This window comes from Monopterus albus, unplaced genomic scaffold (assembly GCF_001952655.1).
Source record: "Monopterus albus unplaced genomic scaffold, M_albus_1.0 scaffold292.1, whole genome shotgun sequence".
In the NCBI taxonomy this organism is placed as follows: domain Eukaryota; kingdom Metazoa; phylum Chordata; class Actinopteri; order Synbranchiformes; family Synbranchidae; genus Monopterus; species Monopterus albus.
Genome location: NW_018128172.1, coordinates 539,619 through 564,441, shown reverse-complemented (window position 1 = coordinate 564,441; position 24,823 = coordinate 539,619). Strand labels below are relative to the sequence as shown.

Below are 24,823 nucleotides of genomic sequence, written 5' to 3'. Positions count from 1 at the left end.
AAGCTGGGGAGCTATGAGCAAGCCCACACCAGCCCGCCGCCTCTCACCGCAGGCAACCCGAGGAGGGTAGAGTGCCCAGCCTCTCTCGAGGAGTAAAGTTCCAGAGCCCAAGCTGTGCGTGGAGGTGAGTCCAACTATATCTAGCCGGTACCTCTCAACCTCCTGCACAAGCTCAGGCTCCTTCCCTACCAGCGAGGTGACATTCCATGTCCCCAGGGCTAGTCTTCGTGTCCAGAGATCGGGTCGTCGGGGCCCCGGCCTTCGACTGCTGCCCAATTCACTGTGCGCTGGCACCTTACGGATCCTCCTGCAGGTGACACACCTTAAGGTCCATGGGAGTAAACAGAAAATAATAAAGGACTGAATCTCGTTTTATTTATCAAGCAAATGGGAGGAGATGCATGTAGAGTAGCTATATCAGTACAAACTGATGTAAGCACTTTTAATATTGTTGTGGGTTTTTTGTCATTTTTTGTACTATGTGCTGTTGCTGATTTCATGGATCTGTTCAAGTAATTTCTTTTACATGACTATTCATTACAACACTTTTGCATGTACAGTATTTGGTATCTGGTGTGATGAACTTCTGCAAAACAGCAGTGAGCTGACAAATGTAATTATATGAAGGAAGGAAATGTTTTCTGTTCTCACACATGCCGCAGCACTAATGGAGATTGTCACTAATGCTTTTTCCTAGCTGACTAAAACCTGGAGCATTTTCAAATCCCAGGCGCTTTTGTGTGTTTTGTTCTGTGTGGTTTTCCGGGTAGCTCTGTATTGCTGCTCTGTAAGTCAACGCCTGTTGTTATAGAGATAGTAGTGATCTGTTGTGTGTCTTCTAGCCCATCTCCCAGCATAGTGAGGTGGTAATGCTTTGTCACAAGCAGAAGTCAGGCTTTGCACTATGACTGAGTTAATAGAATCCCATCTCGATGCTTGTCGTACACAAAGACTCCCAGGTATTATCTTGATTCTCTTTACCTCTAGCCTCCTCCAATCCGCCACCGCAGCATGCGTGTCTTCATGAATGATGACCGCCACGCCATGGCCAAACACTCTGCCATCTACCCGACTCAGGAGGAGTTGGAAAGTGTCCAGAACATGGTGTCTCACACGGAGCGGGCTCTCAAGGCTGTTTCCGACTGGCTAGATAAACAGGAGAAGGGAACCTGCAAGTCTGACCCTGACAGCACAGATGCTAATAAAGAAAGGTGAGGAGGTGTCAGGGCTGAAGACTGGTCAGAATGAAATTGGCTAATGCCTCTTCTCTAACCACCATTTTGTACTTTTGCACTGTGTCTGCTCTGTTTTTTGAAAGTGAGCACAAAGATCAGGCCACCCGCTCTCTGCGTGGTGTAATGAGGGTGGGCCTGGTTGCCAAGGGCCTGCTACTGAAGGGGGACCTGGACCTGGAGCTGGTGCTGCTCTGTAAGGACAAGCCCACCATCAGTCTGCTGAAGAAAGTGTCTGAAAACCTGGTTACACAGCTCAAGGTGAGAACATGGCTCGGTGTGCTGCAAAACGCTAGAACATTGTTGTTGGAGCCTGACTGATACTGGGTTTCTGATGCAGATGCTGATTTAATGTTTAAGGTATTATATTTGCTGACATCTGTCCTTTTTACATAAATACATAACATCAGCTGCATAGTTTTGAAAAAAACACATTTTAAAGGGATGGTGGTTTCAGACGACACAATTTAAGCCTGATAACAGCCCGACTTGTCTGAACGAGCAGTGCTGCCTGTGGGACACCTCACAACATCCTGACACAAAGGCTGTCAGAATGTTTTTCTACTTCTACAATGTGTACAAAAAGCCTGTGTACCCTGGAGCCAGCTTTAGACAGTTAGTGTGTCAGTGCTCTGTGAAGAAACCACGTGATGGCAGTATTATTTTAGATGACCTCAGGCATATTTTTGCTCTTCTCCACTGCAGTTCCTTGGAACTTATTTGTTGACAGACACTGTAAAAGTCTGTACCGAATGCTGGGTTTACTCTGCAGGTTTATCAGCAAGGCTCTAGTGTTCATACCTGTCTGTTATCATAGTTCATCCCTCCCTGAGTCTGCTGTTGTTCTTTACATACTGTGGCTCAACCACAGAAGTATACCAGACTTAGTAACAGCTAATATTATTTGTACTTCTACTTCTGATGTCATTAATTACTTGATGACATTAACATTCTGCATTTAAATAAGTCTGTGACACTCTAAAACACTAGTTGAAATTTCAATAATCACATCAGAAACATGACAAAGATGGCTTTTTAAAGAATACCTCCAGTGCTGTACCATTTGCAGCTATGGCTGATTCTGAGCAGTTTGTTCATGCTTTCATCACAAGCACGTTACTGCAATGTCATCTTTGCTGCACTGCCAAAACAATTGCTGAACAGGTTGGGACTTGCACAGTGTAGTGCTGACATGCACTTGAATATTTCAACATATTTCACTCCACTGACTTCCAGCACAGAGGTCAGCACCAAATCCTCCTTCCTGTCCACAAAGCATTAAGTGGCCTGGCCCCTGGTTTAATATTTGACTGACCTGCTGGCTGCCAGTCCTCCAGCCAGGTCACTTTGATCCTCTGGTGCTGGGTTCTCAAAGTACCCAAATACTCTGACCCCTTTTTGTGGAGCATCTGATTTTAAAATGAGTGGACTGAGTCTGCAGTGGCCTTGACTCGTTTCTGTTTCACAGCTGATCACAGAGGAGAAGTATGTGGTGAGCCAGAACATCCACGAGGCCAGCATTGTCATCAAGAACACCAAGGAGCCCCCCCTGACCCTCACCATTCACCTGACATCCCCTCTGGTTCGTGAGGAGGTGGAGAAGGCTGCTGCTGGAGGTAAGCGCCTCCTCCAGGGCCTCAGGGCTTTAATTTCTAGTGGCACCCTTCGTCCAGCAGGGAGCCCAGGCAGGAAACCAGTCTAGACAGATATTGTTTATTGGGCCTTCAATGGAGCTAGGGGACAAGAATGCACTGTCACACAATCAACCTGTGCTATGCTTATAGCTCTCCAGCCACTCTCATAGTTCCATGTAATGTAATTGTACATTTTTGATGGCCCAATATACAGTATAGGGCAGGTAGCTTAGTGACTGCTGAAGACGTGGCTTTCTCTGCCCCCTTCATTATCAAGGTCACCAACGAAATGAAGGCTTACTGAGAACTTAACCAAATACAAAAAGAGAGACCACTTTGTTTGCATGTGTTATATCATTGATGATGAACGGTTTGCATTGCAGCAAAAATGAGCAGCAAGCTGTGTGTTGAGAGTGTCCTGCCTGGCAGTGGGCTACTGACTGTGAAGCTCCTCAGCAGGGAAGGCTCGCCGTTACAGATAATGACAAGGGACACCTGGGTTCTGCAGACGTGTCCAGACACTCAAAGCTGGAATCAAAGTAGCAGAGAAATAAATCAGGATATAATTAGGCCTGATTGTAGGCACACAGTAAAATTTCTGCTAGTTCACACTGTGTCTCAGAGCTCTCCACAGTAGCGAGGATCTCGGTTTAGCAGGTGTCTAACCTTGACCTTATCTGTGGCTCCATGCTAACAGTGGTGCCCAGTTTGGGCCTTGGTTCTTTAAAGCCATCAGTTTTGCTGCAGTGTGGACTTGTTTAATACCCACTTTTTGTGCATCTGATAACTTCTGCCTGTGGTTCCAATTCTGATTCTCTCTGTCAAGCCTTCTAGTTTGTCAATTTTTAGGGACGCTGGACCTTTGACCAACTGGCCGCTCTCTGTCTCGGAAGGGGCAAAGTGCAGTGTACCCAGAATGGGGCAAAGGGGAGGGGCTCTACCACCTGTTAGTGCCAAACAGAAAAAGAGACCTTTTTTGAATAGCGATGGGCGGATGAGACCTCGTGAAGCGTTGATGTGAACAAAGATTGAAGCATGAAACAAACAAGTACAGTGACACCAGGTGGGCTGTAAAACTTAAAGCAGCTCATCGACACCTGGATGAGGTTTTTAAGTTATGTTTTGGACTTTTTAGCCTTTATTTGCTAGTGTGCAGTAGAGACAGACAGGAAGGCAGTGTGAACCGTAGACACTTTGCACACCAGCATACATTACATGCTCGCTGCCAGGGCGCCCCACCGTAATGATTTGACCAGGTTTAGTCTCAACGTGATATTACTGCAGCTGCATTAAAAGTTACTGTGCAGCAGTAAAACAATAATAAACGTGTTGTCCAGAAAGCCAAGATCTATCACGTTTAGGTGATGAAAGAGCATCATTAGTGCAGTTAAGGTCCACTGTCTCCAGGGACTTGTTTTAACTTCGCATTTGATGTTTGTGTAACATTTCAGGGGTCCTAATGTGATATGTATTAAATAATGCTTTTTATAACATTACTTGGTGCCAGGTTGAAGCTCTTATGACTCTGTCACTACTGTGCCTGTCACATAGTTCAGTTGCAGAACTTCCAAACCTGTCTAAGTCAGTGAATAGACGTTTGAAGACGTCTTCGGTCGTGTGGTGTTTCTTCATTCGACAGCAGCAGGGACACAGCATGTCGAGATGAAGACTTCACTGAGTGAAACAAGCTGCAGCACTTTGGTGCCATCCGCCCATCTCTAGCACTGAAGCAACATGAGAGACAACCTCCCACCAGTTATGCTTAATAAATGCACTGTTTTATGTCAGGGATTTAAAAGTGAGTTTTATCTTTGCCATGTTAACTTCTAGCCCACTTCAGCATACTGCCGTTCTGGTAGGTTGTACTCATTGTGTGCCAGGCCGTGCTAAAGCTTATTAACTGGGAGGTTGAGAGCCAGCGGTGGTCCCCCTCCCCTTCCCCTCCTGCCTGTGGTTTGGGAAGGCTGCCTGTGTTCCCCCTGGCCGGCTGACAGAACTCCCCTTGGTCAAACTGTACCTTGTCTTCTTATTCCACCTGCCAATAGAAACGCTTTCAGTCAACGATCCCCCGGATGTTCTGGACAGGCAGAAATGCCTGACTGCCTTGGCATCTCTCCGCCACGCTAAGTGGTTCCAGGTTTGGATCTTGTCTTTATTTGTCTCTAAACCAGAAGTAGTTTTCAGTTTGGTTTTATGCTGTATGTTGTTTTTTTTTTTGTCCTTTATTTGGGCATTCTGTCTGTCCCCCCCCCTTTTTTCTCTTTTCAAGTGTTCTTTCTGTAGTAATACTTGATGATCTGTATGTTTTGTTTCTTATGAAACCTTTGTCATTACACAGTTGTACAGTTACTTTGCACACTTAACAGGTTCTGCTGCAGTGTCATTTTTAAAGACGCTCATTGCTGCTTTCTAGTCCCTGAGTTTATTAGTCTGCCTCACAGCTGCCTAACTCAAATCAGCCAAAACATCTGGGACTAATACACCTTGTATCCAGGTGCAATATTTCTAGAATTTCACTGTTGGTGTGAGTGAGTTGTTGTTGTTATTTTCACATTTATGCAAGCTACTTGTAGAGCACTTTTTGCTGCAGTTCAGTAGTGAACCATGCCAATAATGACTCTTGGTGGTGTCGTGGCCTGTGTCATCCTCGGCTTTCACACTATAACAGTCAGTGCTCCATCTCTGTAGCTGCTTACATAGAGTATGTGGCCTCAACTCCTCCTGCTCTTTGGCTGTCTCTCTTTCTCTGTGTGCAACAGAATCAACAGGAATATTGCACCTTGAGCTGTTTATTTTTTGTTTTTGTTTTTTTGAGTACCACTGAATAATCACGAGCCCCTCAATGACAGCACATCCTTTTTGAAGTAGGTCACTCGATTGTCACATTACAGCTGGTATTAAGTTTGAGATGGCTTCATTCACTCCCTCCCTCCTGATCTTAGGTCATACGCATGTTTTTTCCTTCACGAACAGAAATGTTTTATGTCTGATAACTACACCATCAGTCTATTGATTTACAGCCGTGAATGATTATAAATAAGCTCTTCCAACTAAGTGATCAGCCCTTGTTCTTTTCCATAATGACAAAGCTAAACTGTTAAAGTCTGTGTGGCTTCTTTATTTACTTTGATTTAGCTGGATGTTTATGTTGCTGTCTGGTCCATCTGGTCTTCCTCTTTGACTGAGACAGTGCGCCCTCCTCGTGCCCCTCCTTCCCTCCACCCCTGCTTGTGTCCCCAGGCCAGAGCCAATGGGCTGCGCTCCTGTGTCATCGTCATCCGGATCCTAAGGGACCTGTGTGCCCGTGTCCCAACATGGGCCCCGCTTCGTGGCTGGGTGAGTGGACGCTACCTCTGCATGTAACAAAGTGTGGCTTCTGAGAACGGTTGAATATTCTGCCTGAGTGATTCACCATTGTGATTTAGCAGAGCACTTTTTCAGATCGTAAAGGAGCGATTCAAGTTTTTTAAATTTATTTTAGTGCTACAGATTCTGAGCAGTCAGATGCATCCCTGCAAGTTTCAGGTGAAGACGGTTGAAGATACAAACATGTTTAGCTTTGGCGCTGCTAGCTGTATTGAAAACGGCCTTGGCAGAGCAAAACCAAACATCACTGAGCTGCAGATGACACTAGTGTCAAAGCAAAAACAGTCTGTCGGTTGTCCGGACCTGTCTGGGATCTAGACAAGGTTATAGCAGGATGGTTAATGTGCCACAGGTGTCGGGCTGAGTTGGCCACTGCATGAGGCTACACCACAAATCTCTTCCAATAGTTAAAAGAAACACCACCAGGATGAGGATTAACAAAGCAGAGACGCAGTCAGATGTTGAGTCCATTTTATTTATTTATGCACTTTAGTGTTATTATTAAATATAATAGGTATTTAAATAAATGGACCAGTCAGTCTATGCTCCAACCCTCATTTATGGCCACAAGCTGTGGGGAGTGACCAAAAGAATGAGATCACAAATGTAAGGCCAAAATGAGTTTCCTTCGTAGGGTGGCCAGACTTGGCCTGAGAGATAGGATGCGGAGCTCGCACATCTGGAAGGGGCTTGGAGTAGAACTGTTGCTCCTTCACATTGAAAGGAGCCAGTTGAGGTGGTTTGGACATCTTATCAGAATGCCTCCAGGGCGCCTCCCTCTGGAGGTTTAGGTATGTCCATCTGGTAGGAGACCCCGGGGCAGACCCAGAACACACCGGAGAGATTATATATCTCATCTGGCCTGGGAACGCCTCAGAATCCCACCAGAGGAGCTGGAACACGTCACTGAGGAGAGGGGCGTCTGGACTGCCGGAAATGGATGGATGGATGTTTTTAAATACTTATTGACAGGAACATGTAGGAGGTAGTTTTCTTGAGACGGAGTTAGAACTGCAGCGCCCCCTCCACTGACACTGACATGTCCTTTTGACAAAAGGCTTTTGTCTGCTTGCATATAAAAAAGCGCAGTACCACCGTCCCTGTTGAGATTTATTCTAACTCAGTGACCTAAAATCTCCCTGAGCTTAAAGTCACTAAAGATAGTCTGCCTGTGTCTCCTGCTGTGCAGCCACTGGAGCTGATCTGTGAGAAGGCCATCGGCACCGGGAACCGGCCCATGGGGGCAGGGGAAGCGCTGCGCAGAGTTTTAGAGTGTCTGGCTTCAGGAATCCTCATGGCAGGTATGGATGTGTGTGGCATCTGCTCTGCAAACTCTTTGTTATTCTAAATATGAATGTTCAGATTGCTTTCTGCACTCGGTGGTCACTTTATTAGGAACACCTGGTTCAAACTAAGTCAGTCTACTGTAGCAGTCCTGCATAAAATCCTCCATGAAGGTGATTGTGTTTCACAGAGGTAAACCCAAAACTGTCTTTTGTTGTAGATGGTGCTGGAATCTCTGATCCATGTGAGAAGGAACCCACAGATGCTATCAGTCACTTGGACTACCAGCAGAGAGAGGATATCACAGCGAGTGCACAGGTCAGTCAGATAAAATTGTGCGCGATCACATTTTAGTGAATGTGTGGCTCACACTGTGTCTGTCGGGTCTTCAGCATGCCTTAAGGTTGGCAGCGTTCGGACAGCTTCACAAAGTGCTTGGAATGGACCCCCTTCCCTCAAAGATGCCCAAGAAACCTCGCAGTGAGACGCCTATTGACTACACAGGTAAACGAGCCAGCTTACCTGTGATGTTTAACTGATGCACCTCTTTTCACTGTAAAGACACAGCTGAGTAAAAGTGCTTTGTACTTTCTCATGGCACAGTTTTGTTTTTGTGTGCGATTCAGTGCAAATCCCACCCAGTACGGCATACGCCCCACCGATGAAAAGGCCCATTGAGGAAGAGGAGGGCACTGATGACAAGAGTCCCAATAAGAAGAAGAAAAAGCTGCAGAAGAAATGTAAGTGCTCTTGTTTTTATCAGTCAGCCCCACTACGTTCCCAGCAGGATGGCCCTTCCTCTTTCATACACTGGCCAAGAAGTGGGTGTTAAATTTAATTCTGTGTGGAGTAAAAATGATTACTCAGCTGATTGGAAAAAAATAAACCATTAAATGGTCTTTTACTTTACGCTTTACAGCACACTCAAAGTGGTTTTACACTACTCGCCCATTCACCGATTCGCACTCCCAAACACACACACATTCACATACTGGTGACATCACCGGGAGCAACTCGGGGCTTCAGTGTCTTGCTCAAGGACACTTCATCATGTTGACTGGACAAGCTGGGAATCGAACCGCTAATCCTCTGTTTAGGAAACGACCCGCTCTACCTCCTGAGCCACAGCCACCCCCATAACATTATCCATAACGTTTTTGCGCAATATTGCAAAAATCAGGAGCATCCTGTCTCAAAGTGATGCTGAAAAACTGGTCCATGCATTTGTTACTTCCAGGCTGGACTACTGTAACTCTTTACTATCAGGATGTCCCAATAATTCCCTAAAAAGCCTCCAGTTAATCCAAAATGCTGCAGCCAGAGTACTGACAGGAACTAGCAAGAGAGATCATATCTCTCCCATATTAGCTTCTCTCCACTGGCTCCCTGTAAAATTCAGAATAGAATTTAAAATCCTTCTCCTAACATACAAAGCCCTTAATGACAAGGCTCCATCGTATCTTAAAGACCTCGTAGAGCCTTATCATCCTAACGGAGCACTTCGCTCTCAGAGTGCAGGTTTACTTGTGGTTCCTAGAGTCCACAGAAGTAGAATGGGAGGCAGAGCCTTTAGCTATCAAGCTCCTCTCCTATGGAACCAACTCCCAGTCTCAGGTCAGGAGGTGGACACCCTCTCTACCTTTAAGATTAGACTTAAGACGTTCCTTTTTGATAAAGCTTATAGTTTGGGCTGGATCAGGTGACCCTGAGCCTTCCCTTAGTTATGCTGCTATAGGCCTAGACTGCTGGGGGGCCCCATGATGCTCTCCTCTCCTCTCCTCTCCTCTCTCTCCCTATGCTTCTATATGCCACCATTACACATCACTAACTTTGTGTCTCCTCTCTCCCGTAGTGTGTCCTCTCTCTCTCTCTCCCTTTCTACAGGTTGCCTTGGCTCTGGAGCTCTACGTCTCTGACAATCAGTCACCAGCCACATTGACCTGATCAGTGTTTGTTTGTTGTGTCTTGTCTATTTCTGAATGTGTCTTGCTGTGTTTCATGCTGTCTTTGTGGTCTGTCTGCTCCACCAGCTCCAGAGGAGAAGGCGGAGCCTCCTCAGGCCATGAACGCTCTGATGAGGCTCAACCAGCTGAAGCCTGGTCTTCAGTACAAGCTGATATCACAGACGGGCCCGGTTCATGTTCCGGTCTTCACTATGGCTGTAGAGGTGGATGGCAAGACCTTTGAGGCTTCTGGTCCATCCAAACGCACTGCCAAGCTGCATGTGGCTGTGAAGGTGAGCACACCATGTGCATGAGATGTTTCACATAAATATTGTTTTAATGTTACCTCAGCTTCCTTTTATTTAAACTGCAATGAGTCTGTTGGACACTTTCAGGTCCTGCAGGACATGGGTCTGCCCACAGGAGTGGAACTGAAGACTGTGGAGTCAATAAAAACAGAGGAGGTGGCTGTAGCTGTGGAGGAGTTGAAGCCAGTAGTCACACCCGTTGAAACCACAACTGCTGCTACAGGAGCAGCCAGTGCAGACGCCACTGATGCTGTGGAGGTATGAAGCTACACCCTGTGTGTCAGCAAGCAGTGACTGTACTGCTGAATGCTCTGATTAAATCAAGACCGTGGTTCAGCTTACTGGTCTGTGCCGTAGACCCCCATTGTTGTTGGTGGTTAATAAACCTACAAAATCAGCAGCCTTAAACTGTCACTGCCGTCTCTCTTCCCTGTCAGACTGCTCGCCAGCAGGGACCAATCCTGACTAAACATGGCAAGAACCCTGTGATGGAGCTCAACGAGAAGCGCCGTGGCCTCAAGTATGAGCTGATCTCAGAGACTGGAGGCAGCCATGACAAACGCTTCGTCATGGAGGTGGAGATCGACGGCCAGAAGTTCCAGGGTACAGGATCCAATAAGAAGGTGGCCAAGGCTTACGCAGCCCTGGCCGCTCTGGAGCGCCTCTTCCCTGAGGGCTCCATGGCCGAGGCTGCTAAAAAGAAGAAGGGACCACCCATGGTATGCACCTAGTAAAAGTTGGGAAAATCTCAAAGGTGGATTCAGGCTCAGGTTTTGTTAAGATACAGTCAACAAGAAACAATCAATACGTAGAAAAGCCCTGTATTAGTATGTTGGTAGTCTAGTTATTTATTATTTACCTTAACTGTAATGCCCTTAAAACATGGTACAGTGGGTTTGTTTTTTCATGTTTTTACAGAGCAGCCAAAAGGCAGAGCTAAGGTGGAGAGTCCTACCTGACACAGGCCCACGTTCCTCACATATAGAAAGCTGTGTGCACATTCTAGTGGTGTAATTAGAGCCTGTTTTATTTATTCAGTGTTGTCTAAGGGTTCACTGGACGTTTAAAAGTACTTTGTGTGTCAGGCTTCACACGGCACAAATTAAGTGTTTCTTTGCTCGTCAGCATGCTCCAGGCTTTGGCATGATGGGAGCCTCTGGAGGTGCTGATGCAGTGACGCCCCGGGGCAGAGGGAGAGGGGGCCGAGGTCGTGGACGGGGCAGGGGCTTCAACAATGGAGGAGGCTATGGCCAAGGAGGTAAAGACACCCTCAGACTGCTGCTAGTGAGACGTCAGTAGGAGTGTTAACATGTTGACACAGTCACATCAGCATAGTGAACCTGTCTGTTCCTCCCTGTTCCTCCCAGGTGGTTTTGGAACGTATGGTTACGGGAACAGCGCGAACTCCGGATACAGTGAGTGCTGATTTCATCTTTTCTAAGCCTGTTTGACTGGATACGTAGTCTGTGTCTGGGCTGCCGCGTGCGAGTCCAGACACACAGTAGCTTGAGAAGGTGGATCAGATCAGATCACCAGTCCACACTCAGTAACACATAATCCCACAGTGGAAACATGTCTCTAGACACTGTCTGAACATTTATCAACCATCACAAACTGAAATCTTACTTTGGCTAAGTCTCTACAAGCTGCAACCCTGGATTTGAGCAGTTCATTCCATTCTTCCAATTCAAATTAAATCTATAATACGTTGAAGTGTGCAGAAGGTAAATGTCTGAATACTTTCTGAAGCTACTGTCTGAATCGGTGTGTGGGCATAGATGTTGTTTGCCATCCAGCAGGAACGTGTATCTGCCCAGCGTGTGCTGTTTGTTGCCTTTATTAGAACAACCTGAACTGAGGACGTAGCCTGTTAGAGGAACATGTTTCACTCCAGAACCTAGTAAACAAGGCCATATAATAATGATAAAAGATGTTGGGATGTTGTAGGTTCAGCGATTTTACATTTCTCTGCTTTAAGCCACAGGATTGAATCTGTTTTTGACAAGCCCCCTCTTGTGAGCACCCTTGTCCTGCCTCTGGCAGCCTGTTCTGAGGACTGACCTACCTGAGCGTGACAGGAGCAGAGAAATCTAAAAAACCCAACAACTCACTTTGAACACAATCTGACCAAACGAGTCGTTCGACTGCCACTTTATGGCAGAAAAAGCTCCAAAGAAACAAATCTAATTTTGATTTATTTTTTTTCCCCTTCTCTGCCCTGTCTCACTCTTTAGGTGACTTTGTCTCAGACTGCTATGGCTACCACGAGTTTGCGACATAGACCTTCCACAGTCTTAGAAAGTCAAAAACACTCCTGTAGAGAGGATAAAAACAAAGTACTCAGTAGTGTTCCAGCAGCATCACACTCTCTTCACCTCTGCGCCCTCCACCCCTGGAATAAAGTGACAACAGCCCCTTTGCCCTGTCATGCACATCCACTTGCCGTGTCCTGACACTTCGGGGAGACGATCTGCCGTTGCATTCGTGTAGCCGTAGATCACCTGCTGTGGATGCACATGGACACCTGGACACACCCAAACCGCAAGGCTGATTTATTGTGGATGGCCTCCGTGTGTGGCAGCGGGGATGGGGCTTTGTTTCTGGATCGGGATTCAGTGAGAGCCTGTGGAGCTGGACAACGTACTGCCTTTGGATTACTGTCGTGACCACTACAGCCTGGTCTCCACACCGTGTACTTTTATTTTCAAAGCTCTCTTTAGACAGTAGGTCTCACGGAGAGACCGGAGAACAAAGTCCATGTACATGAGATGAGGACACTGAGAAGATCCAAAATGAGTTTTTATCTGATGCATTTCTGTCCCTTCCGGCCCCGATCAGGCTGATACGATTTGTATTTCCTGTTTAGCTTTTGGCCATGTTGTTCCTGTAGAAGCTGCTCTTTCTGTGTCACACCAGCAGCACTGTTAGCTCATGGCTACACTGAAAGCATGATGGTCTTACTGTGGCACTGTTGGCTGGTTGCAGCATCCCATCTGTAACAGCATCAGGCACCGGTGACCTGAAGACCCGCTTTAGCAGTTCTTATGTGTTTATTTTAAATTTTCTTTTTTTTTTTTTTTTTTTAAACATCATCATTCATTACTGTTAGTCCTGTGTCTGGGTTAATACAGTTTTGTAGAGTTAACATTATACCAATAAATTAACATTAGCCCTTCATTGATGACATGGATACTGTAATCATACAGAATGTAGTTGCATACCTTTATTCTTTGCTCGTTTCTCCTCTTCTTCTTTTCTCTTTTTCCTAAATTGGGCACCTGACAGCGTTGACCTTATTCTCTCCATTGCTGTTTTTTTTTTTTTTTTTTTTTTTTTTTAATAGACATGATCATTCATTACTGTTAGTCCTGTGTCTGAGTTAATTCAGTCTGAGTGAATGTATTGCACAGAGCCAATGTACAAGCAGTGGCTGGTAGAATATATCATGGTGTGCCCATTGTAAGACTGTGCCGTGTTGTTTCCCAGATTACTACAACAATGGTGGCACAAACGGAGGAGCCGGGGCATCAAGCAGCCCGTTAGGTGGCCCTCCAGCCAGCACACCACCAGCATCAGCACAGGGCTCTTATGGGTCATACTACCAGAATGACGGAGCCTACGCTGCCACTTCTGGCGTGAAAACCCCCAAAAAGAAACCCCCCGTGCACAAGGGAGGGAAGTCATCCTATTCAGGTGCCATGGGTGGGAGCAGTGGATCAGCAGCAGGCTACCAGTCCAGCAGCCCCTCAGGGCAGGGCTCCTATAACCAGTATAACCCGGGCTATGGGCAGGGCAAGAAGAGCTTCAACCAGAACCAGGGGGGAACAGGTGGATACTCGTACAGCACCGCCTACCCGAGCCAGGTGACGGGGGGTGCTGGGAGTAGCCAGGACTACAGTTACGAAGGTGAGTTAAAGGGGTGTGTGTAGGTGGTCATCAGTAACGTTTGCTAGGTATGAGACAACCACGTCCCTTGTTCTCTTGTACTATATGTTGTGTCCTTGTCTGCTATTGCACATCAGATTTCCTCTGATTAAAAAAAATATATATCTGAACTGAACTATTTTCAAGGATGTAAGAGAAAAATCTAAACAGTGTGATGCGTTTTCGGTGCTCAGTCTGCTCCTCTGTCAGCCATCGGTCACTCCCAAACTGAGACTAAACACACAGATGGCCACAGAGCCTTAGCAGTGTTGGTTAAGCAGCCTTAATGCTGTCACAGTGTGAGAGCTCCCAGACCTTAAACTGGACTCTTCCTGCAGCTTTAGTGGAAAACCATCCACAGTTCTGAGCACATCTCTGCAGCCAACAGCTAATTCTGCTCTCTGAGCTTCACATCATCAACATTTTTCACTTGGCACTTTTGGGATTTGTGCAGTTTTCGGCATAAAAACAACTTCTCGTGTTACTTAGGGTCATTTTCTACCTCGTTCCTGTCCGTCATCACACTGAAGTCGTCACTTAGAAACTGGTCTCCACCTTTTTTCCCCACTAATAGTTCCATGCTCTCCTTCATAGGGTTCAACAACCAGTCCAGCTACAACCCACAGGGCGGTGGAGGAGGTGGCAGCCAGGGCTTTGGAAACAACCACTGTCAGTACCACAGCCCGGCAGGCTACGGCAGAGGCGACGGCAGCATGAACTACCAGTACAGATAGACGCCATCACTCACCCGGTGGCTCCAGCCTTCTCCAAAGAAAGCGATTGACGGCCCGCCTGTGCTCTCTGCCTTCTCTGTGTTTGCTTTGTATGTGCATTTGGATTGATATGTAGCACATGTGAGCACACAACATGACAGATCTGGACATTTTATTTGTCAGAGCTGAGTTTAGTGGTCTGGTCAGTGCTTGGTCCTGTGTTTTATTTAGGTTCTTCTTTATTTTTTAACCTGTGCTACCGGTCCTCATTGTCATCAGTAAACATGAAGGCTGAAGTTACTCACTCACCTGCTCTGACTTGGTTTGTGTTCTCACAGAGTTGTGTGGCGGCACCATTTATTTTCTAATGTGAAACTTGTAAAACTTCTTGTAGTTGTAAACTACAAAGGCGATTGTATTTTTTGTAACATTTCAATAGACCTGAATAGCTTGTTCTGTTCTTCATTGCTTGTAATTTTGGCTTATTTTGTAACTTACCTGATGTGATGTAGTTATTTTAATAAACAGTTTTGCAGATTACTGGAAAATACACTTTCAGTTCTGATGTTAAATCGCTTCTCTCCAGTGTAGCTTTTTGTTTCAGTGGGATTTTTATTTAGAATAGAGGTTTAAGTAGAGTTTACACCTAAAATGATCCAAGTATTTGTATTACTAAAAGAAACATTTTAATGTTAAACTTATTAGTTATAGATCATAAATTAAGAGTACTTTACTAGAGGGAGGTAACTTGAAATAGCGTATAAGACTAGTTAAGCCCCTATGACCTGAAATGGATATAAATATAGATTTATCTGAGATAAATAAAATAAAATATCTTGCTGTGCTTCAGGCTTCCTATATTTGTTAAACTAGAGGAGAGCTGCATTTCATATACACTAAAAACACAGGGGAGTAATTTTCAAATGTAAAAATTAATGGAGTCAGTGTAGGCCTAGTGTTTGATCTACTTTGTGAATAACATTAAATTAAGATTTACCTAAAAAGAATTAAAGATATTCCGCGGAAAGGTCCAGTATTTATGTTCCAGCATAGTAAACGGACATTTTTCCAAAATAAAGTCCAGTGCAGAAATAAATGTACATCAGTATTTACGGTAATGTTTCCTTTGTTACGCCCAATCATTCTGGCATTTACGGCCCTTGGGGACGTCACATCCGGTCTCTTCTCCGCTTCGCAGGGCTAAAGTATGGCGGACACCGGTGTGGCGGAGACGCTCCTCCGGTGGGTTGAGAAGGCGGACGCGTCGGAGCCGTGAAGAGTCTTCAGACTCTCGGCGACGTGAGTTTCAGGGCTTGAATGTCAGCGGAAGTGAGACTGTCACCGTAAAAGCAGTTGATGTAACGTTAGTGTGACTGATGCAATGAAAGGAGTTTAGAGCAGACAAGTTGAATAAGCTCAGCACCGTGACACCGGCCTTAACTGTGCTTTTCACTGAGCCATGTGGGACGAATACTTATACCGTATAATCACGCACACGTGACGTGACAGGTGTGTTTGTTACCTGCTGTCCAGGTGATCTCCGCCGAACTGCGCTCCTCCAAGCACTGGGAGCTGACGGGGGAGGGCACAGAGATAGCCGAGCAGGGCAGCCATGAAGCCCGGGTGTTCAGCTCCATCCCGCTGGAGGGTCTGGCCCAGAGCGAGCTCATGGTGAGTGCGGGGGGGGACAGGTGAGGTCGGCCGCACATCACCCGCACACTGCTGCGAACATCCAGGCTAATTAGAGGTGGAAAGTGAAAAGGCACACCTACCTACTCAGGAGCTGTACAGGAAGTCACAGAAACTCCCACCCTGTCAGGTCTGATCCCGATTTAATCAACTGTCATCAAACAAAACTGTTCAGCTTCTACAAAGAGCTGTTGCTTTAATGACGTCCCTCTAGAGGACAAGGACAATGAGCCATGCTGCCCTGTCTCCATACTGGGACTCACATACCATGTCTGGGCAGCATTTCTCATACAAAGCATCATCAGATCAGTTTGCTGCTGTATCTGAGCTGACCAGGCTCGATCCACAGCCATCGTTGATCTGTCACATGGGTCTGCGTCACCTCTGTACAGATGTGACAGAGGTTCTTCACATCCCGTTCATCAATGCTTGTGTCACTTGATCCTTAAGGAATGAAATCAGTTCAGGTAGCAGAGCAGGACTGTCACAGACCGTGTGCAGCCTGTGGGACCTACATGTCATGTCCTGTGCACTGACTGATAAAAGTCACCATCAGCTGTTAACTAACCTTCGTAGTGCGAAGACCAATGAATTAAATTACACTTACTGCAGTTAATCAAGAAATGATCCATTTCTATGAAACTTCATGTTGTTGATCCAGCACCTCAACCAATCAGCTCTCAGAACAGGTGAGAGCCAGACATTTCCCATCAAGCCCTGAGCCCCTGAGGTCATCTCTGCCGCGCCTCACTGCACTGCATTCACTCACTGATGCTGAGTTTGTTTCTACAACTGAAACTTTGACCCTAAATGCTGATGTTTGTATTTCTAATCTTGAACAGTCTGTGTGTGAGGTGCTGTTTCTACAGTGATGATGTTGTGCATTTGTCCCTGTGTAGAAACTGTCCTTTGGGAAGATCGGCTTCAGCAAGGCCATGTCCAACAAGTGGATCCGAGTGGACAAGGCGCATGAGGGCGGGCCGAGGATCTTCAGGACTGTATGTGTTCCTTTGTACCAACCCGCTGCTGCAGCTTTGTGTGGGCGGTGGTAGGGTTTCTCACTTCCTAATTCAGATTCTCAGTTGAAATCCCAAGACCGACATTTGCATTTGTTCCTTTTCTGACTTAGTGATAGCATGTGCACAGACACTTTTTGCTGGGCAGTTATTAAAGTCCACAGATGCTGAGCGTGAACCACAGCGAGGCAGCCACGAGCGGCGCCCCCCACTGGGGGATTTAGTGAAGGCACTGTTGGACCTGAAACGATCTCCATACTTTCAGTGAATCCTCATAAAGGAACAAGGAGCAAATTAAAGCTGAAGACACAAAGGAAGTCCATTTTGATACTGGGGTGAAATTAGAACCAGGAAATGTTCAGTTTAGTCCATAATGTGAAAAAACTGAAGTTAATGCAGCATCTTGAAGCAAACGCATTGTCCTGAGTCAAACCAGATTTAAATGACTGGAACTGAAATGGAGAGATCAGTATCTAGTCTGCAGTCTCTGTTCTGAGAAGGTGTGTGTGGTTTGGTCCCAGGTGGAGAATATTGAGGACCAGGTCCGAGAGAAGCTGCTTCTGGTGCAGAGGGGCAACAGCTGTGAGCTGGAGGAGAAAGAAAAGAATGAGCTGAAGAAGAGACGACTGCTCTCTGAAGTGTAAGACACAGTTGATGGTCGGTGTGTGCCGTTGTTCGCCAGTAGGTGGCAGTAGAAGGCTTGGTGTGCTCAGTGGTCTGCACCGGTCTGAGGCTGGGGCTTGGTTTGAAACTGCCAGAGCAGTTGTTTGGTCTTCATCAGTTAATGTGCTTCCATCCCAGCTGTGTACGCTGCGGTCGACAGATTCATAAAACTGGATAACAGAGTTTGGCTTCCTGAAAAACCAAATGGTTTCAGATTGACTGTATCATGCAGGTGTTTTGTGTAACATGAAACATGCACTGATACAATACATTGCTTATTCTTCCACAATAAAACCTTCACAATAGGCCTGACGTCACTTTATCAACTAGACTTAGGTGAGTACTTATTAAAACAAACACAACAACAGTACACATGCACTAAGTACCCATAATTATCATGATCACTTTCAGGTTTTGTTGCAACTTTTCTCCAGTTGTCTGTGTGTTGATTTGGTCTTTGGTACATTTAGAGGTTCTGGACTTTGTGGTGTTGCTGTGTCAGACTAAATCTGCTGAGGTTTCATCTCTGCGGGTGCAAAAATGCTAGAAACACCACAAAATCACCACCTTTCTGATCAAGTGTTGACTCTGCATGTAATCCTGGTGTTGCACCGGCCTTCGTCTCTCTGTGTTTGTTTGGAGTCATTTGGATTTGTGTGTGCAGGACGGTGAAGTCTTACTGGATCACTAAGGGCAGCTCCTTCAGCACCACTGTCACCAAGCAGGAGACGGAGCTCACGCCTGAGATGATTGCCACGTGAGTCCACCTTCTACTGTTGCCCAATGCACAATTTAACACAGACCTGATGTGTCCTGTCTGCCCTCCTCTGTCAGTCAGTGATGGTGTGCAGGGTCTCGGACACAGGACACAGAGAAACATCTGTCCAGAAAAGGGGACGAGTCCAAAGATGAGGACTCGGTCCTAAAGGCAGGGCAGGACAACCAGATGGAGGAAACCTGAGTGGTGTGCAGGAAGCAGTCTGTGTAGAATGTCCAGGATCGTCTGTCTAACCTCAGACAGTTCATCGTTATCGTGTGTTTGTGCTGCTCTTCTCAGGAGAAGTGGGAATCACACGAGCAAACAGCTGCTTCTTGATTCTTAATGTTTTTTGCTACAGAACCAGCGTCTTTAAACTGCCAGTGAATGATGTGAGCGCTCTGTCCCCGAGGAGAAACAGTAGGGATAAATAATGGGCTGATGCAGGTGATGTTGTGCTGAGGGGGTTTAACTGAAAGCAGGATCCAGATGTGCAGAATCCAAACTGCTGTCGTGGACACCGCAGGTTGACGGTGCTCAGGCGATGGTGGTGTATGGGAGAAGTGTTGCTCTGTTAACGTGTGTGCTGACGGGTCAGGGGGCGGTTGAGTGGAGGGGCTGCACTATTCCCCCGTAACGGCTCTTCTCGCTCCGTGTTGTGTTTCAGTGGCAGCTGGAAAGAGAAGACATTTAAGCCGTACAACTTTGAGGCCATGGGTGTGGCCCTGGACTGTGGCCACCTGCACCCACTGATGAAGGTGCGAACGCAGTTCAGACAGATCTTCCTGGAGATGGGGTGAGTCGCTGTATGCAGCCCAGTGAAGTCACCACGTCTCTCTCTCTCTCTCACACACACACTGAGCTGTCTGCTTTGCTGCAGCTTCACCGAGATGCCCACCAACAACTTCATAGAGAGCTCTTTCTGGAACTTCGACTCCCTGTTCCAGCCCCAGCAGCACCCGGCTAGAGACCAGCATGACACCTTCTTCCTGTCCGGTGAGGCTGCGTGCGTCCTGCCTGTCTGTCTGTGCCCAGTCCACTTCGCTTTTTGTTCTCATTTGTGCCCAAACATCTTTCTTCAGACCCGGCGCTTGCTCACGAGTTCCCGCAGGACTACCTGCAGAGAGTGAAGAGGGTCCACTCCGAGGGAGGCTTCGGTTCTCAGGGGTCAGACACCGTCTCATGTTCAAGGGGGCTAAGATGTTTGTTTTATGTATTTAACTTTACCGGAGTCCCAACAATTGCTGGAAGAAGTACTGAGACGTACTAAAATAAAACTATACTTAAAGTACTGAAAGTAACAGGAGTCATTCAAATGAATGTATATGATACTAATGGATCATAATTACTGTGTCCAGCACATCAATGTTTCAGCTGGTAAAGGTGGAGCTGATGGTAACTACCTTATATACTTATACTGGGAAGTACTTTCCATCCTGCTGGGTAGCTGGTGGATTTCCTACTGGGATGATTATAGTGCGACTGCTTTCATGAATCTCTTTCAGAAAAGTAACTAAAGTTATCAAATCTAGTGAGTAGAGTAGAGTAGAGTAGAGTATTCTTCTCTAAAATGTAGTGAAAATGAAGTATGACGTAGCGGTGTTATTTTACATCCTGCTGTCTTTCAGGTACAAATACGACTGGAAGACAGAGGAAGCTCAGAAGAACATCCTGCGCACCCACACTACAGCAGTCAGTGCACGCATGCTGTACAAGGTCGCACAGCAGGTGAGCTGCACACACCTGAGCAGCTGTTATGTAAAGAAACTGTTGTCAACCGTACTGCAGATATGTACATTTATATGTGAGCTATGGCTCCAGGTTGGAGATGTTCCACATCACTTCCTGTTGCTGTCACCACTGTCGTATCCACCGTTGTGCATGTGCTGACCGTGCTCTCTCTCGTCTCTCACCCGTCAAACCAGGAGAAGTTCACCCCCGTCAAGTATTTCTCCATCGACCGCGTGTTCAGGAACGAGACCTTGGATGCGACTCACCTGGCCGAGTTCCACCAGATCGAGGGCGTGGTGGCGGACTACGGGCTGACGCTGGGAGACCTCATGGGGGTCCTGCACCAGTTCTTCACCAAACTAGGTCGGGGGATGAGGGCTGAAAGTCCAAGGTCCTCGAGGGGGACTGTGTTCACGCACTGACTTCAGAACGTAGTCGGAGCCCTTCACTTTCTGCACACTTAATTTTTAATTGGATAAAAATGTTTGTTTTCGCTCCTCAGTCTTTACTCCAACGCTTCAAAACGACAGTGTCATAACCTCTGTTCTGAATTAGACCAGATGTTTTGAGCTTTGCTCCGATCCCAGAACAACACATCAGCACATCCCTGTTTCTCCGACTCTGTCTCTGGAGCAGTAAAAAAGTACTGGCATCCTTCACTAAAGTAAAAGTAGTAATACCACATTGTACAAATAGTCTGATAGAACTAAAGGTCCTTCAGTAAAAGTACTTCAGATGAGTATATAAATACCTCAAAAGTTCAGGAGTAAAAGTTACTCAAACCACAAAAAGTCAGCGTCCAATTACATTTCAAACCGACTGAAAGCAGATTTTCCTGTCAGCTGTTCACGTGTCTCTGCACACTCTGGGATCTGAGCTGCAGACAGCGATCGCCACATTCCTGTGCAGTGTTTGTGTGATGTTTGCACATTGTTGTGCACTGCCACCTGGACTTTTCAGCCACATGACTCCAGTCTTTGTTGTTCCTCCTGTAGGAATCACCAAACTACGCTTCAAGCCTGCCTACAACCCGTACACTGAGCCCAGCATGGAGGTGTTCAGCTACCATGAAGGTACAGCCCGGCTCGGTGTGTGACGTTGCAGCTGACGCGCCCTTGGGTTTTCATGAAACTTGACTTTACATTTGAACCAGCTGTGGGCCAGACGCCCTGTGATTAGCTCGTTAAAATGGCTCCAAATTATTTAAATGTATTAAAACTTGAATTTATTAGAGATTTTAAAATAAACAGCAGAGGAACAGAGGACACATTCAGTCCCTGTGAACCACAAGATGCACCGATGCTTCTTTTGTCTAGCAAGTTAAAACAGACGAGCTGAAGGAACACGTTAAATTTATTTAGCTTCATTATTTTTGGAGGGAAACGTCAGTTTCAAATGGTGTAAATCACAGATCGACACAGAGCCGGCCTTCGCTCATTCCGCTAACTGTCCGCTTTCTCTGTACCTACAGGACTGAAGAAGTGGGTTGAGGTGGGAAACTCGGGGGTGTTCAGGCCAGAGATGCTGCTGCCCATGGGTCTTCCTGAGGATGTGTCGGTGATCGCCTGGGGCCTCAGTCTGGAAAGGTGAACACACACTGCAGCTTTAACGGATCACAACACATGTTCTGGAAATGGAAGCATTTGTGTGTGTGTGAAAACCACACCATGTTTTCCATTTAGGGTCAAAGGTGTGTAGACACGATGCTCACACGTCACATTTAGCTTCAGAGTCCTGTGTAGACATGATTCTAGTCTGCTGCAGGAGAAGGACTTGAACGTTCCTTTAAGGATGAGTAGAGTAGAGTAGAGTATTCTTCTGTAAAATGTAGTGAAATTGAAGTATGACGTAGCGGTGTTATTTCACATCCTGCTGTCTTTCAGGTACAAATACGACTGGAAGACAGAGGAAGCTCAGAAGAACATCCTGCGCACCCACACTACAGCAGTCAGTGCACGCATGCTGTACAAGGTCGCACAGCAGGTGAGCTGCACACACCTGAGCAGCTGTTATGTAAAGAAACTGTTGTCAACCGTACTGCAGATATGTACATTTATATGTGAGCTATGGCTCCAGGTTGGAGATGTTCCACATCACTTCCTGTTGCTGTCACCACTGTCGTATCCACCGTTGTGCATGTGCTGACCGTGCTCTCTCTCGTCTCTCACCCGTCAAACCAGGAGAAGTTCACCCCCGTCAAGTATTTCTCCATCGACCGCGTGTTCAGGAACGAGACCTTGGATGCGACTCACCTGGCCGAGTTCCACCAGATCGAGGGCGTGGTGGCGGACTACGGGCTGACGCTGGGAGACCTCATGGGGGTCCTGCACCAGTTCTTCACCAAACTAGGTCGGGGGATGAGGGCTGAAAGTCCAAGGTCCTCGAGGGGGACTGTGTTCACGCACTGACTTCAGAACGTAGTCGGAGCCCTTCACTTTCTGCACACTTAATTTTTAATTGGATAAAAATGTTTGTTTTCGCTCCTCAGTCTTTACTCCAACGCTTCAAAACGACAGTGTCATAACCTCTGTTCTGAATTAGACCAGATGTTTTGAGCTTTGCTCCGATCCCAGAACAACACATCAGCACATCCCTGTTTCTCCGACTCTGTCTCTGGAGCAGTGAAAAAGTACTGGCATCCTTCACTAAAGTAAAAGTAGTAATACCACATTGTACAAATAGTCTAATAGAACTAAAGGTCTTTCAGTAAAAGTACTTCAGATGAGTATATAAATACCTCAAAAGTTCAGGAGTAAAAGTTACTCAAACCACAAAAAGTCAGCGTCCAATTACATTTCAAACCGACTGAAAGCAGATTTTCCTGTCAGCTGTTCACGTGTCTCTGCACACTCTGGGATCTGAGCTGCAGACAGCGATCGCCACATTCCTGTGCAGTGTTTGTGTGATGTTTGCACATTGTTGTGCACTGCCACCTGGACTTTTCAGCCACATGACTCCAGTCTTTGTTGTTCCTCCTGTAGGAATCACCAAACTACGCTTCAAGCCTGCCTACAACCCGTACACTGAGCCCAGCATGGAGGTGTTCAGCTACCATGAAGGTACAGCCCGGCTCGGTGTGTGACGTTGCAGCTGACGCGCCCTTGGGTTTTCATGAAACTTGACTTTACATTTGAACCAGCTGTGGGCCAGACGCCCTGTGATTAGCTCGTTAAAATGGCTCCAAATTATTTAAATGTATTAAAACTTGAATTTATTAGAGATTTTAAAATAAACAGCAGAGGAACAGAGGACACATTCAGTCCCTGTGAACCACAAGATGCACCGATGCTTCTTTTGTCTAGCAAGTTAAAACAGACGAGCTGAAGGAACACGTTAAATTTATTTAGCTTCATTATTTTTGGAGGGAAATGTCAGTTTCAAATGGTGTAAATCACAGATCGACACAGAGCCGGCCTTCGCTCATTCCGCTAACTGTCCGCTTTCTCTGTACCTACAGGACTGAAGAAGTGGGTTGAGGTGGGAAACTCGGGGGTGTTCAGGCCAGAGATGCTGCTGCCCATGGGTCTTCCTGAGGATGTGTCGGTGATCGCCTGGGGCCTCAGTCTGGAAAGGTGAACACACACTGCAGCTTTAACGGATCACAACACATGTTCTGGAAATGGAAGCATTTGTGTGTGTGTGAAAACCACACCATATTTTCCATTTAGGGTCAAAGGTGTGTAGACACGATGCTCACACGTCACATTTAGCTTCAGAGTCCTGTGTAGACATGATTCTAGTCTGCTGCAGGAGAAGGACTTGAACGTTCCTTTAAGGACACAGCCAATGATTTGACCCAGAATAGACACTTTGTTGTTGCTGCTCACTGAGGCTTGTCCTCTGCCCACAGACCCACCATGATCAAATACGGCATCAACAACATCAGAGAGCTGGTGGGACACAAGGTGAACCTGCAGATGGTCTACGACAGCCCCATATGTCGACTGGACTCCTGAGGTCCACCCCGACTTCAGTGTTGTTGTTATTCATATGTTACCATGTACGTTCTTCTGAACTAAGCTTGACCAGTAAAACCAGTGACTGTTTGGATTCAGACAACACAATGAACTTGGCGTTCATCAGTGTGAGTCCCGACTCTGTTACTCTGTTACGGCTCCTCGACCTGCTTGTACAGGAAGACACACCGCTTTTGGAATAAGAACAAATAAAAACATTTCAGGATACACGGTGCTGTGTGTTGTAAATGTGACAACGTGGTCTCGAGGTTTAGGCAGACCAGGTGTTAAATTAGATGTTTCTCTTATTGACAGTTTGTCATTTTAGATGTCCATTCCTCCAGGCAGTTGGTGCTCAAGGAGCCCAGTAGGTTTCTTAAACCTGTAACTGCCCCTTTAAAATGTCTGATTTGAGCCAAACTGAGTCTTGAACCTGGTGGAAAGTGAAGTTCTGTCATTTCTCAGCAACAGTGGATGTTGTCTGTTCATTATTTCAGTGGCAGGAATCTGAGAGAAGGTCATTTAAGGCAGCTGTTGCCTACTGACCCAGCGTGTGTTCCTAAGTTGTTCTGCTTTTTTTGTCACCACAAAGAAGGAAACGCTTCCT

The 24,823-nt window shown here is 46.4% G+C and overlaps 2 protein-coding genes across 5 annotated transcripts in view; both read left to right on the top strand.

The window, feature by feature from the left end:
• Positions 1–14,952, top strand: part of ilf3b (interleukin enhancer binding factor 3b) — a 19,244-nt gene extending 4,292 nt beyond the window's left edge. The window contains exons 3-18 of one of the 4 annotated variants that reach the window (XM_020623066.1): positions 988–1,211; positions 1,319–1,493; positions 2,701–2,848; positions 4,912–5,003; positions 6,002–6,202; positions 7,422–7,533; positions 7,737–7,834; positions 7,909–8,020; positions 8,143–8,256; positions 9,547–9,752; positions 9,855–10,025; positions 10,205–10,486; positions 10,893–11,025; positions 11,135–11,182; positions 13,254–13,673; positions 14,286–14,952. In XM_020623066.1, the coding sequence (XP_020478722.1) occupies positions 988–1,211; positions 1,319–1,493; positions 2,701–2,848; positions 4,912–5,003; positions 6,002–6,202; positions 7,422–7,533; positions 7,737–7,834; positions 7,909–8,020; positions 8,143–8,256; positions 9,547–9,752; positions 9,855–10,025; positions 10,205–10,486; positions 10,893–11,025; positions 11,135–11,182; positions 13,254–13,673; positions 14,286–14,425 (2,676 nt within the window). In that variant the 3' untranslated portion in view covers positions 14,426–14,952. Of the gene's footprint in view, positions 1–987; positions 1,212–1,318; positions 1,494–2,700; positions 2,849–4,911; positions 5,004–6,001; positions 6,203–7,421; positions 7,534–7,736; positions 7,835–7,908; positions 8,021–8,142; positions 8,257–9,546; positions 9,753–9,854; positions 10,026–10,204; positions 10,487–10,892; positions 11,026–11,134; positions 11,183–12,001; positions 12,850–13,253; positions 13,674–14,285 lie in introns of those variants that run through there. The other 3 variants (XM_020623067.1, XM_020623068.1, XM_020623069.1) reach the window with 3 other exon arrangements.
• Positions 14,953–15,596: 644 nt separating this feature from the next.
• LOC109973506 (phenylalanyl-tRNA synthetase subunit alpha) lies at positions 15,597–24,444 on the top strand. Its single transcript, XM_020623159.1, is given in 14 exon segments — positions 15,597–15,663; positions 15,666–15,703; positions 15,938–16,075; positions 16,993–17,091; positions 17,631–17,749; positions 18,437–18,529; positions 19,197–19,325; positions 19,410–19,525; positions 19,612–19,696; positions 20,158–20,257; positions 20,455–20,623; positions 21,256–21,333; positions 21,732–21,846; positions 24,111–24,444. Coding segments are annotated over 14 exon segments (1,437 nt in total). The 5' UTR covers positions 15,597–15,611; the 3' UTR covers positions 24,217–24,444.
• The last annotated feature ends 379 nt before the right edge of the window (positions 24,445–24,823 follow it).